The sequence below is a fragment of the Idiotropiscis lumnitzeri genome, chromosome 9 (genome assembly GCF_059441095.1).
Source record: "Idiotropiscis lumnitzeri isolate Australia: NSW breed Sydney's pygmy pipehorse chromosome 9, RoL_Ilum_1.0, whole genome shotgun sequence".
Taxonomy (NCBI): domain Eukaryota; kingdom Metazoa; phylum Chordata; class Actinopteri; order Syngnathiformes; family Syngnathidae; genus Idiotropiscis; species Idiotropiscis lumnitzeri.
In genome coordinates this window covers 20,848,215-20,864,351 of record NC_142399.1, presented here as the reverse complement: position 1 = coordinate 20,864,351, position 16,137 = coordinate 20,848,215, and the positions used below count along the sequence as shown (strand labels likewise).

General features: G+C 39.5%; 2 protein-coding genes across 4 annotated transcripts in view; one reads left to right on the top strand and one right to left on the bottom strand.

Annotated features, from left to right (window-relative positions):
• The window catches only part of hells (helicase, lymphoid specific), a 29,784-nt gene extending 18,537 nt beyond the window's left edge, over window positions 1-11,247 (bottom strand). Inside the window, exons 1-10 of the mRNA XM_088305479.1 lie at window positions 10,918-11,247; window positions 10,433-10,530; window positions 10,092-10,210; window positions 8,025-8,147; window positions 7,887-7,928; window positions 7,782-7,809; window positions 7,625-7,683; window positions 7,508-7,549; window positions 7,167-7,394; window positions 4,606-4,788 (exon numbers count right to left, since the gene is read on the bottom strand). Of these exons, the coding sequence (XP_088161605.1) occupies window positions 4,606-4,788; window positions 7,167-7,394; window positions 7,508-7,549; window positions 7,625-7,683; window positions 7,782-7,809; window positions 7,887-7,928; window positions 8,025-8,147; window positions 10,092-10,210; window positions 10,433-10,530; window positions 10,918-10,925 (930 nt within the window). The 5' untranslated portion in view covers window positions 10,926-11,247. The remainder of the gene's footprint in view (window positions 1-4,605; window positions 4,789-7,166; window positions 7,395-7,507; window positions 7,550-7,624; window positions 7,684-7,781; window positions 7,810-7,886; window positions 7,929-8,024; window positions 8,148-10,091; window positions 10,211-10,432; window positions 10,531-10,917) is intronic.
• Window positions 11,248-12,041: 794 nt separating this feature from the next.
• Window positions 12,042-16,137, top strand: part of ncapd3 (non-SMC condensin II complex, subunit D3) — a 34,260-nt gene continuing 30,164 nt past the window's right edge. For all 3 annotated transcript variants that reach the window (XM_088305442.1, XM_088305441.1, XM_088305440.1), the window contains exons 1-8: window positions 12,042-12,122; window positions 12,772-12,944; window positions 13,173-13,335; window positions 13,491-13,657; window positions 13,853-14,017; window positions 14,089-14,150; window positions 14,226-14,313; window positions 14,422-14,555. In XM_088305442.1, the coding sequence (XP_088161568.1) occupies window positions 12,071-12,122; window positions 12,772-12,944; window positions 13,173-13,335; window positions 13,491-13,657; window positions 13,853-14,017; window positions 14,089-14,150; window positions 14,226-14,313; window positions 14,422-14,555 (1,004 nt within the window). In that variant the 5' untranslated portion in view covers window positions 12,042-12,070. The remainder of the gene's footprint in view (window positions 12,123-12,771; window positions 12,945-13,172; window positions 13,336-13,490; window positions 13,658-13,852; window positions 14,018-14,088; window positions 14,151-14,225; window positions 14,314-14,421; window positions 14,556-16,137) is intronic.

Below are 16,137 nucleotides of genomic sequence, written 5' to 3'. Positions count from 1 at the left end.
ATCTTTCCGCAACTTGTTTTCGAAGCTCCGGGCACGGTATTCCGCCAGCTCTTTGTTGTTAGGCATAAAAATATTGGTTTTCTTGAAGGGGAGCTTCATCTGGTAATGTCCATTCTTCATTTCAACCGAGGAGGACATTATGTCCATGAACCTTTTGTCCTCCATGGACATTTCTGCCTTTTCTTCATACGATTTTTCCGGAAAGTCGTGATTAAAGTTCTGTTTCACGAGATCTTCTAAATTCATTACTGAAATACAATGACTGTGTATCTCTGGAGGCTGATCATCTGTGCCATTGCAAGTATTCAAAAGTCCATTAACCACCCATCCTAATCTTGTTCGAACAGCATATGGACTGTTGTCTCTGCTGTTGATTACCTTCCATGGTTCCATGGTTTGAGGAGCGTTTGTTCCAATAAGAAGGTCCACATTTGAATCAATACGGGTCAATTTCACCTCCTTTAGGTAATCCCATTCCTTCAGTGATTCCGATGTTGGAATTTGCTCCTTTGTTACAGGTATCTCATCTTGGGTGTATACTGCCGGCAGCTTTATGAAGTCATTTTCCGCAAGATTAGGAACTTCAAGGCCTGAGATTTTTTCCACAGTTATCGTCTTCTGGTGTCCAAGGGTTTTCACTAAAATTCTCGTTTTCCTTCCGCGGGCATTTAGTCGTCTTTGCAAAGCAGTTGTGCAAAACGTTGCTGTGCCACCTGAATCTAGAAAGGCGTACGTTTGCACACAAGTATTGCTGTTTGCCATTTTCACCTTTACCAGGAACTATGGCGAGTGTCTGGGTGTCACCGGCCCCGATATGAAGGTGCTTCTCGAAAGACACAAGAGCACTGGCTACTGTTGGCGTCTTGTCTGTACCTGCGACTGGTGTCTCTTGCTTGTCGTCTGTCTTTGTCCTTTCAATGTGTAGCATTGTAGGATGCTTCAATGTGCAGATTTTGCAGGTATGTCTTTTTCTGCAGTCCTTGCTAATGTGACCTTTGTTCATGCAGCCAAAACAGATTCCATTTGATTTGAAGAACTCAACTTTCTCTTCCCTCTTTTTGTTACTCAATTCTTTGCAGTCTTCAATAGCATGGCTCCTTTTACAGCACAGACATACTTTTCGGGATGCTAGGTCTGGGGCTTGACCTTGAGCCGATTCCTCGGTTGCCATGGCGGTGAAGCTGCTCTTGTACGCCGTTGAGACAGGTTTTATTTTAGGAGGGAAAGTCATTTTCCTTTCGTCCTTTCGTTGTGGTATGGCAGTGTCTTGGATTGTCCCGAATGTTGGGTCACATGCCATCTTTGCTTGTTTTTCAACAAAGTTTACCAGCTGCTTGAACTTGGCTCTGGCCTTGGTACGTTCCTGGTACTCGAAGGCTACACTTCTCCATCTATCCCTCAGCTTAAAGGGAAGCTTTGAAACTATGGTGCGTAGGTGAGTGGTGGTGTTTAAGTCATTGAGGGACTTTACATCTACCATCGCATTTGCGCAACTGCGCAGGAATAAACCATATTCCTTCAGTCCCAAGGAGTCCTCTGATTTAAGCACCTGCCAGTTCAAAACCTTCCTTCGGTAGGCTGATGCAATGAGAATATCACTTCCATAGTGTCTCTGTAACAGTCTTTTTGCTTTTCCATATCCTTGTGCTGGTGGCATATGAATGCAGCTTTGCACAAGTATTCTCGGTTGACCAATCAGTATATTGGTCCAAAAAGAATAATAGATCACGAGCATTGTCCATTTTGCTTTCAATGCAGTGCTCAAAAGTGCGTATAAAGGTATGGTAATGCAGGGTGTCTCCCTTAAAAATTGTGAGCTCCTTCGCAGGTAAAGTGGAAAGTCTCTGCTCTTTAATTAGCATTTCGGTTATTTCGTTTTGCTTTTGCATCATTTTTAATAGCTCTGAACTGGAGTCAGTTGGTTTCTGGGTCGGCTTGGCATTGGTGGTTTTGCTGTGTGTGGGCGATGGTGTTTGAGGCCTGGTCCCGTTAAAACAATCAAATGGTTGTGGTTGCCAACCTGTTTTTCCACTCCGCTCACCATTACCATCATCATTGTCACATTCATCATCAGCATCGTCAGTTCCCGTAGCAGTGCCGTCATCAATATCCCATTCACCATTACCATAACGGAGTTCTAATCCTTTCTTTGGCCTTGATTTGTTGCCCTTTACACTTAAACTCATGTCCTCATAGGTTTTGAGTTTTGCATCTGCAGCAGCAAGTTGCATTTCAAGAACCAACATTTCTCTTTTCGCCTTTAATTTAGCTTCTTCTTGTTCAAGGGCCTGTGCTTTCTTTAGACCTTCGACCTGGACTAAAAGTGCAGCGCTCTCCACTTCAGCGTTACATCTGGTTGAGGATGAGCGGCTGCTACATTTGCTCTTTTTGGTATCCCGCTCCAATTTGCTCATTATTCCCACTGATACACAAGAATCCTGACTTTCCCTTTCACAGTTGGACTGCGTTCGTTGTCCTTTAGCTTTCTTCAGATGTTGTTGTTGATTAGAAGGAAATTCTGTACTTTGTTGCACCCACTGTTCAACTGTTGTTGCCTTTTGCAGCCATTTTTTTACTGTTATTCTAAATTTATAGATCTGAGCAGCTTTGGGCAGGTACCAATGTGTGTGATCCACATCCCTTTCTTCCTCTTTGAGCAATTCATAAATTGTTTTTTGAAATTGTTTTTCTTCAGTTATTTCGTTGAAATTGCTGTATGATTGGGTGATTATTTCGATGTCATCGTATCCTACTTGCATAATGGACTCAATGTAATTCATCTTTGATGTTAATTTACTATATTTAGCAGATCTATGTTTTATTAATCCCTCTATTTTATTCTTCAGAGCCTTCTCAGTTAGTTTGGGTTTTCTTTTCCCATGTTCGACTGGTTTGGGGGTCACTTTCTCAGGTTCTGATGTCTTAATTTTGTCACCCGCCATTTTATCAGCGTCGGAATGATTGGGATCAAATTCTTCCATTTCATGGGCGAGACACTTAATGTCATTTTGGGTTCTGCCTTTATTAAGATCCTCAATCCCAATAGTTTGGTCGAGATTGCCATTATTATCATTGGTGCGAGACATCGTGTTAACTTCACGAATATGCGTACACGCAACCTACAGCGACAAGGCGGCGTTTGTTTTGACAGCGACTTGACTGGCTCGTTCGTTGTTCAAAAAATAGCGTCTCTATCACGATATACAATCGGCAAAGTCAACACGGGAGATTGGAATATTTTTGTTCACTTGTGCTTCGTTTAACATTTGCAAGCGTTAAAAACAATACATACCTCTATCTTTAAGCTGCATGCGTTTCAATAATGCGTCACGTCAATTCATTCCGCGTTGGCTGAACGATCACCATTAAACGATTCACTTTATTTATAAACGATCAATCATTCCAAACGACCACGCCACTATCCACACGACAGCGTTCCGTCTTCAAACTTTTACTTCTTTCGTCAATTACTTTCCTTTCGGACGTTTTTCAACCTTTTGTTACTGCCGTTTCAATGATACGCTGGCGAAAGAAAGTTTTAACGCGCACTCACTCACCATGGGTTGAAGTTGCGACGACGTTCGCTCGGCTTCACTGGTCTTGATGTTGATGTGTAGTTATGTATGTCACGTCAAACAGTCAAGGGTTAGTCTTAATCGTAGTCATTTCAGTCCAGATGTCATGCCGTGAAGTCAAGTAAATCAAATAAATAAATCAATGGCTACGGTCTTCCAAACTTCAAATCAAAACCATACGCGCATATGCGGTAATCAATACAATATACTATCTTCTATCTTCCAGTTTGTACATAAATAATGCGTCTTGAGTAAGTGCGGTTGAAAAACGGTATCCGACCAGCGTTCCCCCACCTGTCCTGCATTCGTTATTTATGGATGAATGCAACCAGTGCTGACATCATCAATTGCCCTAGTGGTGGTGTTGCCATACTGCATTACTCAAAAGAAAACTGCTCCAACAAATATGTTTACACTCATTCATTTGATGGAGTTTCTGTATGTTTCTTTTCATTTTCTATTTACATTGTTGTATGTGTCTTATAGTTTGATGGCGACAAATGAATAAATGTCGGCTCTGTACGAAGATTCATGGCGTGTCGATTATCGGGAGGAAGTGCTATCTGGTTCGATTTTATATAACGTCAGGGGTTTCTGAACATAACATTCAAAAGTGCCATTCATTAACTGTATTAAGTCGTCGCAGCCAATCATCACACGGGATAAAGCCACTTGTGCCGTCATTGGGCGATCTTGCGGCTGGGATCCAATCATGTGCCTTATTAGTGCCCAAATTCATATGGACAAAGGAACACGACTTACCGTTTTATGGCTATTATTATTATTGTTATTTATTTATTTGATTAATAAGTTGGAATTCAATTTAATGAAAGGACAAATGTAAAATCAGTAAAATCATTTGTAAGTGTAGCACCCTCAAGATTAATTGGGCCTTCTTTAGTTGGAAAGTTAGAGTACTCCCACATCGTAACAACAGCTTTCCAAAGGTAAAACAATATCCCACAGCAGGCCGTAGCAATTAGTAGAGTGTTAGGGTCAGGCCAATGTACTCAGTAGTCCAGCCTCTTACCTCTGGTGTGAAGCGCTTGAACTCACTGATCCAGTTGGGTAGAGTGGAGAGTGGTGCCACCACCAAGAAGGGGCCCATGACTTTCTTTTCAATCATCATGGCGATGTGTGCGATACACTGGATCGTCTTTCCCAGTCCCATCTCATCAGCGAGGATCCCATTGATGCCATTCTCCCACAACATCTGACATCAAAACAGAGGGTCAACTTTTTTTATTTTTTTATAAAGCATTTAAAAAAAAAAATCCCAGCTGTAATGAAGTGCAGTGCCCAAGTTCGAGCATAAAGTAAATTTCAGAGTGACACTGTCGTTATTCGCAGTTTATCCGCTAATTAGCAGCTATTGTTTAGATCAGGGATGGACAAATTAAATGCTGCAGCGTTCGCTACATAAAGACCATACACTTCCGAACCAGATGTTATGACTATAATGCTATTTTAAATATGGCCCAAATATGAGTCATTTTTGACAGTACATTTTCCATTGCATTTGTAAAAGATGCACTATAAATGAAGAGTTTTAAGCAAATAAAATAACCACGTTCTATTACCATTGGAGGATTGCAAAAATTGCTGAACAAGAAGCCAACTTTAAATGCAAGAGCTCAGGTACTTTTTTGTATTTTGTATAAAAACAAACTCAATCAGGTATGACGTTTGTCCGAAACATCACTCCAAATCAGCAAAAAATAGGCTTTTTTTAAACCTAAAAAAACAAACAAAACAGAAACATTAATGAAGGGGCAACTAGGAGCAGCGACGGGAACCACATGCAGATTTGTAGTTATTAACATTTAATACATTAACTGAGGTTTGAAATGCCCTACTGTGTAAGCAGTCTATGAATGCAACATGCCTCATGATGACCACATTAAGACCCTTATTCGTTTCAGAGAGGAACAACGAAGGTATTACAAACAATAAGACTAATATTCAATTATAAGAATGACACCAGTGATCCAAGTGCAAACCACATGCTTTCACACAACCAAATACGTTTGAAGCTCCTGAGACCCAATTTGCCATATAGAGTTCCAGTTTTACAAGAGAACATTGATTACACATGAACCACTGGAAGAAATAGATAAGCGCACAGTCACCATTCTGTTACAAGTACAATACAATACAAAACATTTTTATTTATATAGCGCATCTCGCAACAGCTAGAGCTGTACCAGTAATTTTAAATTATAGTGTTGCATTATTTTTGTCCCCTAAAATTCACAATACAAATCTGGTATCGATAGTAAAGCAACATTATTTTCCGTACATAATGACAATAAAAAATGCTCTGAGGAGCATTAATTGCAGTCTTATATTTAGAATTTGATTTACTATAAATTTTAGCAAATAAAACAAGTAATAATAATTGACAAGTAGGTTATTAGCGGACATGTGAGCGTTTCATTTCAGGTGTATGTGTGGCAATTAAGTAAGTTATTTGCAAACAAACTTCCTATTCACGATAAATTACTTTTCAAATATAATAACTCTACCTGCAGTCAATCTTTACTTGAAACTCCAATCAAGACAATTAATCATGCATGGTCTTTGTGTACCACTCCACAAACAAGCGTGTGACCAAATCATGTGCCGTTGCGACTAACTGAGAAAGTTGAGAAAGCGCCTGTGCCACCAGTTGAAAAGTTAGTGGAATCAGTGAGAGCTTTTGACAGTCAAAATTGTCTGATAGGCTTAAAAGAAGACAAGATGAACGCCAGAGATCTTACTTTATTTTTGTGACAAACTTTATTATTACTTTGTTTTTAAATGACTTAAATTCTTCTCATTGTGTTTGTCTTTCCTTTTAAACGTTCCACATTATTTTGTCTGTAAATAACTTTGAATGTGTTTTTCAAAATAATTATTCATCTGTAAATAACTTTGAATGTGTTTTTCAAAATAAGTATTCAAATCACATTGAGTTACCTTGTGTAATAAATGTGCTATATAAATAAAGCAGCCTTGCCTTTTCTAGTGTCAAGACCCGTTGAAATACTGAGATGCAACACTGTCTATAAGCCTATTAGAACTCGTGAGGAGTACCTTGTTCACTGCTTGGCAATGATGGCATTATCTTTTTTTTCCCACCGAAACACCGTACCACGAAAACTGGCTGTAAATGTGCCACCAAATAAAATGATCAGCCATTGTTTTAACAGTTTACTGACCAAAACATTTGAATAAATATTATGGGTAGGATCAACGCTGTTATCGCACAGACGCATGCTACATTTTCAAGAGTACTTTTCAACCTAAAAATCTATGTTTGAAATGGAGGCATATTCAGAGGAGATAAATGTAACAAGTGTTGGTTTCAATTTTCAGGGAAAAAAACATTACACAAGTCATTAGCACATGATTCCAAAATAATTCAAATACTATGTAAAGAAACACGTATTGAAACCAGATACTGAATGAGATGAGTTCAACATTAAAACACTTCTTCAGAATTAAGTTGCCATTTAGTGCAATTAAATCCTTCAAAAAACAAAGAGAAAATGGGTTTTCTTGAGCAAGGCATAAAAGCGGCACTTCCTAAATCAGGCTGAAACTACTCACTCGAAGCCATTCGATGCCCTCAATCTGGTACCACCTCATGACCCCACCAGTGAAGAGCTTTGGCTGTTGAGCAGGAACCGGCTTGCCATTCACCTTCCTGTCAGTGTCCAGGAGATGCTTGGCATTGTCTCGCACCGTTTCCGCCAAACGATTCTTGATGTCTTGGTTGGTATCACTCATCTTCTCAATATCGTTGGCATCTAGCTTCTTCTGGTCTGGAGCCACCTCCTAACATGACATTGAAAAATGCATTCAATAAGTGGTTTAAACAAAATAGACTTAGCCATCTTATTTTCAAATCTGGAAGAGTTGTGGTCTAAAGTAAAAAAGCCACACACTACCGCTTTCTCCACTTTAACTCTCTTAGTCTGTGACATGATTTCCTGCAGGAAAAATAACGCATATTGGTAAAGTGGAGAAAAACCAGAAAAAAAAGTAAAACTCAAATGGGTTCATACTTCTTTAGACATGACATCAGATATTTTGTAGTCCTCCTCCCTTGGTCGCTTCTTTTTATCTAGTATGAAATGACGCGTCCAAAACAAATTGAACAGAAGAAAACATTTGAGGTATGTTTATTCGGTTTAAAAAAAACAACAAAACAAAAGGATCTACCTTTTCCAGCCTCACTGTTCTTTGCACGCTACACAAAAAACACACAGGTTTATTTATGTGAGAGAAGATAGGATAAACATGTTTAGGGAAAAAATATTGCCTCACTTTGTTGGCCTTCTTTTCAAGCTTTTCCTTCTTGATTTTCTCCTGGTAAGGAGAAAGACAAATCAAGGTACAGTTCTTGACATCCCAAAATTATGAGCACCACTCACTTGAAAAATATTTATTTTGCACACACAGTACCTCATTCTGCTGTTGCTCCATTTTAGTCAGCAGAAACTTAGAGTAGATGTTGCTCTTCAGGAGCAAATGTTGCAATCTTTTGAACCGCATTTCATGACTCTCTTTCTCCAACGTCTGCCGAGCCTTGTGGTTTCAGAATGAGACGCATACAAATCATTAGTTAAAGGAGACAATAACCTCTCACACGCAACCACAAACAGCACTCAAAAGCAAGCGCCGTTAGAGAAGATCAGATTGCATCGTCACTGGCAGAAGCACCATTTAATTACCAAGCCACGGAAATGCACTTGAATTTATGTGGCGACGTGGTACACGAAATCAGCAAACAAATACCCTCCATGAAGACAACTCAGGTGAAAATTATTCTAGGACTAATATCAGAAAGTAATGCAGGTAAAACTGCTACTCGGTGCCAACACTGCAACTCGGCTTGACTTTTGGCTTTGCCATGATATTGCTTCAGCTGCTGCATCAATGTGGTTCTTTCACTCTGAAACTTCAGCCAGTGAAGTTGATTTTTCATGATTTGTAACATGAAGATTAGAATTAGAATTAGAAATCCCTTTATTGTCATTGTACTCAAGTGTGCAACGAGATTAGAGGGCTGCTTAAATATTTGTATTATCATTTGTTCATTTGTAATACATTCAGCCTTTGCGGTTAAAATTGATAAGAAAATAATTGGAACATTACAATAAACATTGACATGTCTTGCATTTGTTGAGACACAAGATGCATTCAAATAGTCTGACATTTCAAACTCAAAAAGTCCAAATATGCATCAAACGTTAATAACTAAGACCAACTGGAAAAACTTGGTGGAAGCAGTGCAAAGGTTCATGGAGAGCCCTGAGGTAAGATTTAAAAAAAAAAAAAAAATTTAAAAAAAAAAAAAGCTGCACAAAATTGTGAGAGTCCATGAGGGGAATGTGCCAAACTGTCCATAAAATAAGTAAAATAAAACTATTAATCTTAACTTTGATGACCTCCAAAATGGACGTGGGATCAGGACAGAATGGGAGTGATTTTCACCGGGACAGGAATTTATTCTATCTTTTACTATGGTCCGGAGTGCTGGGTATGGATTCAGATTTCCACAATGTACACAATTTGATTCACAAGGGCACGATTCGATTTAATTCAAGAATCACTTTGATTGAGTTAAGTATTTCATGCATATCAATTTTACTTTCATATGGAAGAGATTCTCTGAAGAGGCAATGGGGCAAATAGACACTTCTTGTTCCAACTTAGTGCATTAGTAAGTATATGGATATTTATATTAAGTTGAACCCAATGCACTTACGTAAGTCATGTATGCCTTATTGAACATGATGTAAGCAAACTGCTAATCATTTAAATTAATTCCACCCAAAGAGCAGGCTCTGCAAATAAAGTGGCAAAAACACACTGCTAAATCATGACATTCACATTCCCGTGACTGATAAAGTTTGAGTTCCCTGATGTCTTGGTATTTTTCAGGGGGGTGTTTTAAACCCAGCCCTGATGGTCCAAGAGTGGGACGGGATTTTTTTTCTGTGGGAGTAGAATGAGATGGGAGTGAAAATCCACTTCTGTGTCACCCTCTAGTGCAGAAGTAGAAAACTCAAATTTCCTGGACAGCCATATCCTGCCTTTTTTATATCTCTCCCTACTCCAACACACATGATTTAAATGATCAGGATCGTTTCGGGCTTCTACAGAACTTTTTGATGTACTGATCGTTTGAAACAGGTGTGTTGAGAAGAGAGAGCTCTAAAACAGGCAGGATAATGCTCTCCGGGAATACCTCTAGTCTGAGGATTGTTCTAATGAGAATTAGCCACACACTAAAAGCGTGACAGAAGTGCAGAACCACTCACCAGACCTTTTCATTAAAAGGCAGATAGGATTTATTTGTTGAATTTTACATTCATAGATGGACAGGCAGCCCATGTACCCAACTACACATTAGATAAAGATAAAGATGTCCTTTATTAAAAAGTAAATTTAAATTTCCCTTTCAAGATAGTGGTGCAGTCCAATATGATTAATCATAGTGAAAAGTAAGGTTGATCAGCAACAAACCTTGTCCATCATTTCCTTTTCTTTCTTTTCTCCTTCTGCCATCAGCTGTTGCTCCTCTTCCTCCATTTCTTTGGTGACGATTAGTTGAGATAGCATATTCTCAGTTTTCGCACTAGTATCTTGGAACACAAAAAATATTCATACCTAGATGTGAATATCTGCCAGTGAGAATGTTATTATTCCATTAAACACATTGGGTGTGTTCGTCTGACATTATGACTATTCACCGACAGATGTTTTTAAGACAAAAAAAAGCCATTAAATTATCTTAAAATCAGTTGTAGCTTTTTTTTAGCATCTTTAGCTTCCTGATTAGTCTATAATGTACTTTCTTTAATTACCCTTCGCAGCTCCTGTCTCCATTGCTGTTCCAAGCGGCCCCTCAGACTCATCAGGTTTGGGGCAGTGAGGTGAAACACTTCGAGCTTCTTGTTTAACGCTGTCCATGGACAGAGGGATGGGTTGAAGGGATGGATGGATGAGTGAGTGAGTGACCAAATGAAACTGAGGCAGCAAATCATTCCTACTGTTTGACAAAAAGACCAACTGTATACAATAAGTATTCTTAACTATGGAATCATATTCGCTTTGGTGTGTGCTCTGATGTTGCTAACATGGATTCATTGGCGCATTACTTACCGAGGGTGCAAAAAACATAGCGGTGGTGCCGAATGGTTTACTCACAATGAGGTAATTAAATGTTTTGGGCAAGGCAAGTACTGCATGTGTGGATACTTCTACGTCTCTTAAGAGTTCGTGAGTGAACACGTGCTGTCCATGTAAAAAGTATGCTAAATAAATAAAAGCAAAAACTGATGCATCTTACCAACTCATTGTTTCCGAGGGAAGGGACAAGGCCTGATCTGCAGACAAAGTAAAAATTAAAATTTCTAAGTAGACTACGTATAACACGTTCGACAATTACAAAAACTAGGATGTAGTTATCCAAGAATCAATGGTTGTAGTTACGAATGGCTGTAAATGCAGAGACACAAATGTCGCCAATGAATACAAAGTTCAATGTTCAATCGCAAACTAAACGAATATCATCTACATTTGATTAAAACTGGCATACTCGTACTCTTTCCTAACGCTGAGTTTTAAAATTGTCAACCTTTCAACTCGCATAAAAAAACAGACGATGTGAGAAAGACGTGAAGCTTTGTTTGAGATTTTCAACATAAAATAAAAATTGTTAACTCTCCCGCATATTGTATGTCTGCCGTTAACCTAACTTTTACTTTGAAAGTAAAACTATTATTTCCGTTAATTTGTGGACATACATTTGACTAGCTTGATGCAATCAGTATGTTGAAAGGGCGGTGCTTTTGCTTTCTTTTCGCGCCAAATTAGGACGAACCCATTGTTTAATACGTAAGGGATTCTGTAGGAATGTACCTAAATACTATTGTATTTAGTGATGAATGCTGAAGACAACGCGTATTACATTAGCACACATGTTATAGAAACATCCAAATGATTTCATTTCATGTAACATACCTTATTAAAGTTAACTAAGAATAAAAACGTTTGATACTCCCCCCTCAAATTTTGCAAATGAACCAAACTTAATCTGATCCTTTCGGCACATACGGGTTTTTAGTAAATCGTTCCTCCCGTTTAAATTCTTAAAACTGATCATGAAAGTTTAACTCGTCTTTTCAATCAATACCCCCTTGGTATCGGGTTCTGCAAAAACACTGAAATCTATTTCTCAAAACAATGGTCACCCGAAGTTGTATCTTTTTGTATTTTTTGTATTGTCTTATGAGCATTACGTTTCTGTTATAAAGAAACATTTATTTTACATTTCTTTCTGTCATGTCTCGTCCACTTCTATGAAAAAATAAAAATAAACAAAAAAGTAACATTTTAATTTCCGATTATCGGATATGACGTCACTGTTCATCACAATTTCCGATTAATCAGATTTCTTCTGCGCATGTGCACCACTCTATTTTGTGGCGGCTTTTTTCAAAATGGAGTTGACGTCTGCGTTGCAGTTTTTGAAGCTTAACGAAGTCCCACAAGGTAAAATTGCAAATACGAGTCAAATGCGGACAGAATAACTTTACTGGAAGGGGTAGTGTATAGTTCCCACTAATTTATGATGCATCAATGTACGCCCTTCCTGTACACGCGCAGTTTTAAAAAATATATTTTATGCATGATCTGTGCATAGCGGGCCTTTTTTTATCAAGCATTTCCAATTTAAAAAAAGTATTTATTCAATCTACTCTAAATAAATGACATTGAGGAATTTTATTTCGCTCCTGGCAAATACGGCGCGCATTTCGGTACCGCATTCTTAACAATGATGGGACTTGTATGTATTTGTTTGTGTGCGAGTGAAAAAATTTGCATTGCGTTTGTAAATGAAAAAACACAGACACACGCGTACACAATTCGGCAAGCAAGGAGGGGCAAAACAGAAGGCGAGACTACTTTGTCTAAGTCACAGTGTGCTTAACTCATCAGGTTATAACTAAGACTGATGCACCATCTGGTGGAACAGTTGCTTATCGTGCGCAGTGGTCTTACACTTACCACAATTATGGCAGTGACTAAATATTTGCTGGCAAAGTTTCCGAAACGGGATGAGAATTTCTGAAAATCAAAGATGTGCCAGTGACAATTATTGTTTTGCTTCTTGGTAATGTAATAAACTCTGCTTTTTCAGCCTGGGTGAATGCAGTGTGGGATGCAGAATTTACAGAGATGATGCCAATGGAAGATAACATAGAAGGTGAACTAGCAGCCTGTGTTGAGCAAGATTTCCGAAGGCTCTACACTTGTCTACTGGTGCTCTCTGAAGAACAACTACAGTCTTCTAGCATAGATGACAGTTTTCAGGTATATTTGCAATGATCTAATGCATTGGAGAATGTTAATATAAATGTTAATTTATAAACTTTTATTTAAAAAAGCAAAACTTTAAAGTTCAACTATAATGTAAGAAACCCTGCCCAATTTCCATCTTGGTGGACTGATGATGAATTATTTTGCAATTCAGGACAGTCTTTAGGTCTTAGACAATAATTTTGAATAAAGATGATCTGATGCCTGTCTGTTCTACTGCAGAGTATCTGGATGCTCCTGAGCGAGAATGGGGTTTCGGTCCAGTCTTTGGTGGCTGTGCTGTCCTTCTTTGTATTGACAGGAAAAGCCAAAGCAGCTAATGTTCAGCAGAGGGTGCAATGTCTCCATGCTGCTTCACTCTACCTGTTGCTGCTTGGAATCCCAGGTAAACAGTCATACTGTGCTATGCACAGATCATGGAAGGTCATGCGCGATATAAATAAAGTTGTATTGTATTGTGTTGTAATACACTACAGTTCCCCCCGCATGTATTTAATTTTGCAACTAACAGTTAAACATTTAATTGTATATGTCTTATAGGAAGCATTGCCAGCAAAGTTTTTCATGAGATTTTATTCGACACTTGCATGCATGCAAGCACTCACTGTTGGCCTCAGGACTTTGGCAAGAAGCGCAAGAAAGGCACTCTCAAGAGTTCTCAGGCAGAGGGCAAGCGTTCCAAACCACACCGGAAGGAAACTCAAGAGGTCTCAGAATCAGCAAATCAATATGGTTATTCTTAACGACAGCTTTAAAACTGAGCATGACTCTTGTTAAACATAGATCTGATCTTTTTGCTACTTTTCTTTTAAGAACACTGTGCAGTACAATAGATTAGGTAGGCTCAATGAATATTGTGAATGATGTCTGCCAATAGTGATGCCTGAGTGTGTTGCATGCAGATGGAGGTGGATGAGGAAGAGGAGGAAGAAGAGGAGCTCAATTTCTCAAGCTTAGACCTAAACAGGATCAGAGATGCAGTCGTTCTTCTGGTTCAAAGTCTTCTCAGGCTTTTGCAGACATTCTCACTCAAAGACAAACCACAAAGTGCCTGCAGTTGCACACAGGTAATAATCAAGATCCCAGCCAACATTTTGCCTAATTGCACCGTTTCTTAATTAACTTTTTTTGTCTGCAGATTTTTAGTAAGTTGATTTACTTTGAGCCAGTTATTGGAGAGCTAAACTTTGCTGCCAGACAGTAAGTTGATATTTTGCCTGTTTTTAACCGATAAATTATACAGGAACCCAATGGCTATATGTCCTTTCTATATAGAGATATCAATGAACTGCGGAGCATCCCTGAGATGGCCTTCTTTGGCCTGCAACTGATTTGCTCAGCAAAACATGGAGACCAAAAAGAAGTATTTTTCAGTCACATACTGTTTTTGTTGTGCATTTGTGCAGTAGATCATCTGGGATAATTGAGGGGTTGTTAATCATCTCATTCATCTGTTTATTTGTCTGTCCAGTCCTTGAGGAGGGTTTTCCACAGATTTCTCTATGTAATCCTGATGATGAATAAAGCGGACAGAGGCAGACCAACCTTGCTTGTACTCAGTTATGCAGTACTCGCCACACGTGATCAAGCCATCCACTTTGTCTGGTAAACAGTATTCAGTATGATTATTATTGCCTAAGCAATTACAAAAATCTATGTTATTTTGAGATTGTACTTCACATTGGCTAATTAAAATTTTCCATTGTAGAGTATATGTACTGTAGTTCTGGTTGTTCACATTAAGGGCTCTATTTTCATGTGGGGCGCAGCTTAACTGTGTGCACGCATTGATGGCGTTTTCTTTTTTTTGGTATTTTGCTAGACTTTGTGCTGGTAGAATTGGGTGTGATGGGGCGTTTGCACCCAAGTATGCGTGCTTAACATTGTTGAAACAGAAATTAGACTGGCTGGAGGTCGTACAAGATGTTGGCAGGTAAATTCCAAATCTCCTTTTTTTGATGATGTCGGCCATGTGTGTGACATGGGCAATTGGAGACGGCAGACTCATGGCAGCCCCGCTTCTGCTTCCTCTCCCTCCGTCGCCTGCTCCGCCTCCCGGTCCCGATGACAAGCCACGGTGAGCTGGGCGGCCTCGCCAGTTCGTCAGGAATTTTGCGATCATAGCAAAATTCCTCTGTGATGGTTATTTCGCATCGATATCCAATGTCCACGATGTCCTGGCGGGTATATTGATGCTGTGCCTCAGTTGGTGCCAATAAGACCAAGCAAACACAAATAAAAAGCAATAAGGAGCACTGGGAGGGAGAGCCGTCTCGGAAAACATTTGGGGAACAGGTTAAAAATGTCAGTTTTTTTAACAAAGAAATGTGAAAAAGGTGAAGTTTAACTAATCCCCCACCTTTGTCAATTAATTGAAAATTATATTTTGCGTTTAATTCACTGATGGTGTAGTGCAGGGGTCCTCAATCCTGTTCCTCGAGGGCCGGTGTCCTGCAGGTTTTCCATCTCTCCCTGCTGCAACACAGCTGATTCAAATGATCAGATAATCAGCAAGGTCTGCAGAAGCAAAATAACGATTGCTCAGGTGTGTTGCACCACGGAGAGGTGGAAAACGGGCAGGACACCGGCCCTCGAGGAACAGGATTGAAGACCCCTGGTGTAGTGGTACACTGGCCTGACTCGTGTGTGTGTGTGTGTGTGTGTGTGTTGAGGTGTGTGGGGGTGTGTGTGTGCAGCGTGGGATCGGTTCCTACTCAGTGATGGCGTCTGCGTGTGCCCTTTGGCAGGCTGGCAACCAGCTTAGGGTGTAGCGTGCCTTTTGCCCGTAGTCAGCCAGGATATGCTCCAGCACTCCCCCGTGACCCTGTACAGTATAAGCAGTGTGGATGATGACACGTGACCCACTTTGGATTTAAAAATGCTTGACATCAGAATTCTATCAATCCAACAAAAGTCTGATTCTGAAAGAAAATAAGATATTGTAGTCATATGTTGTGGCTCGTCTACATAAACGGGGTGTCATCGGGGTGTCATGCGATGCGCCTATTGCGTGGACTGACCAACTCTCTCAACCGTTAAATATGATCTCTTTGAGACATTTCAGAGTACATGTTAGCACACCCTGCTGGCCAAAGTCTGAGACATCTATGCTTAGCATTGACTGTGACAAATACATTATGTGAACACGTTTTTTTGGGTGAGAGTGCAAGAGAAAGCTGGACAAAGG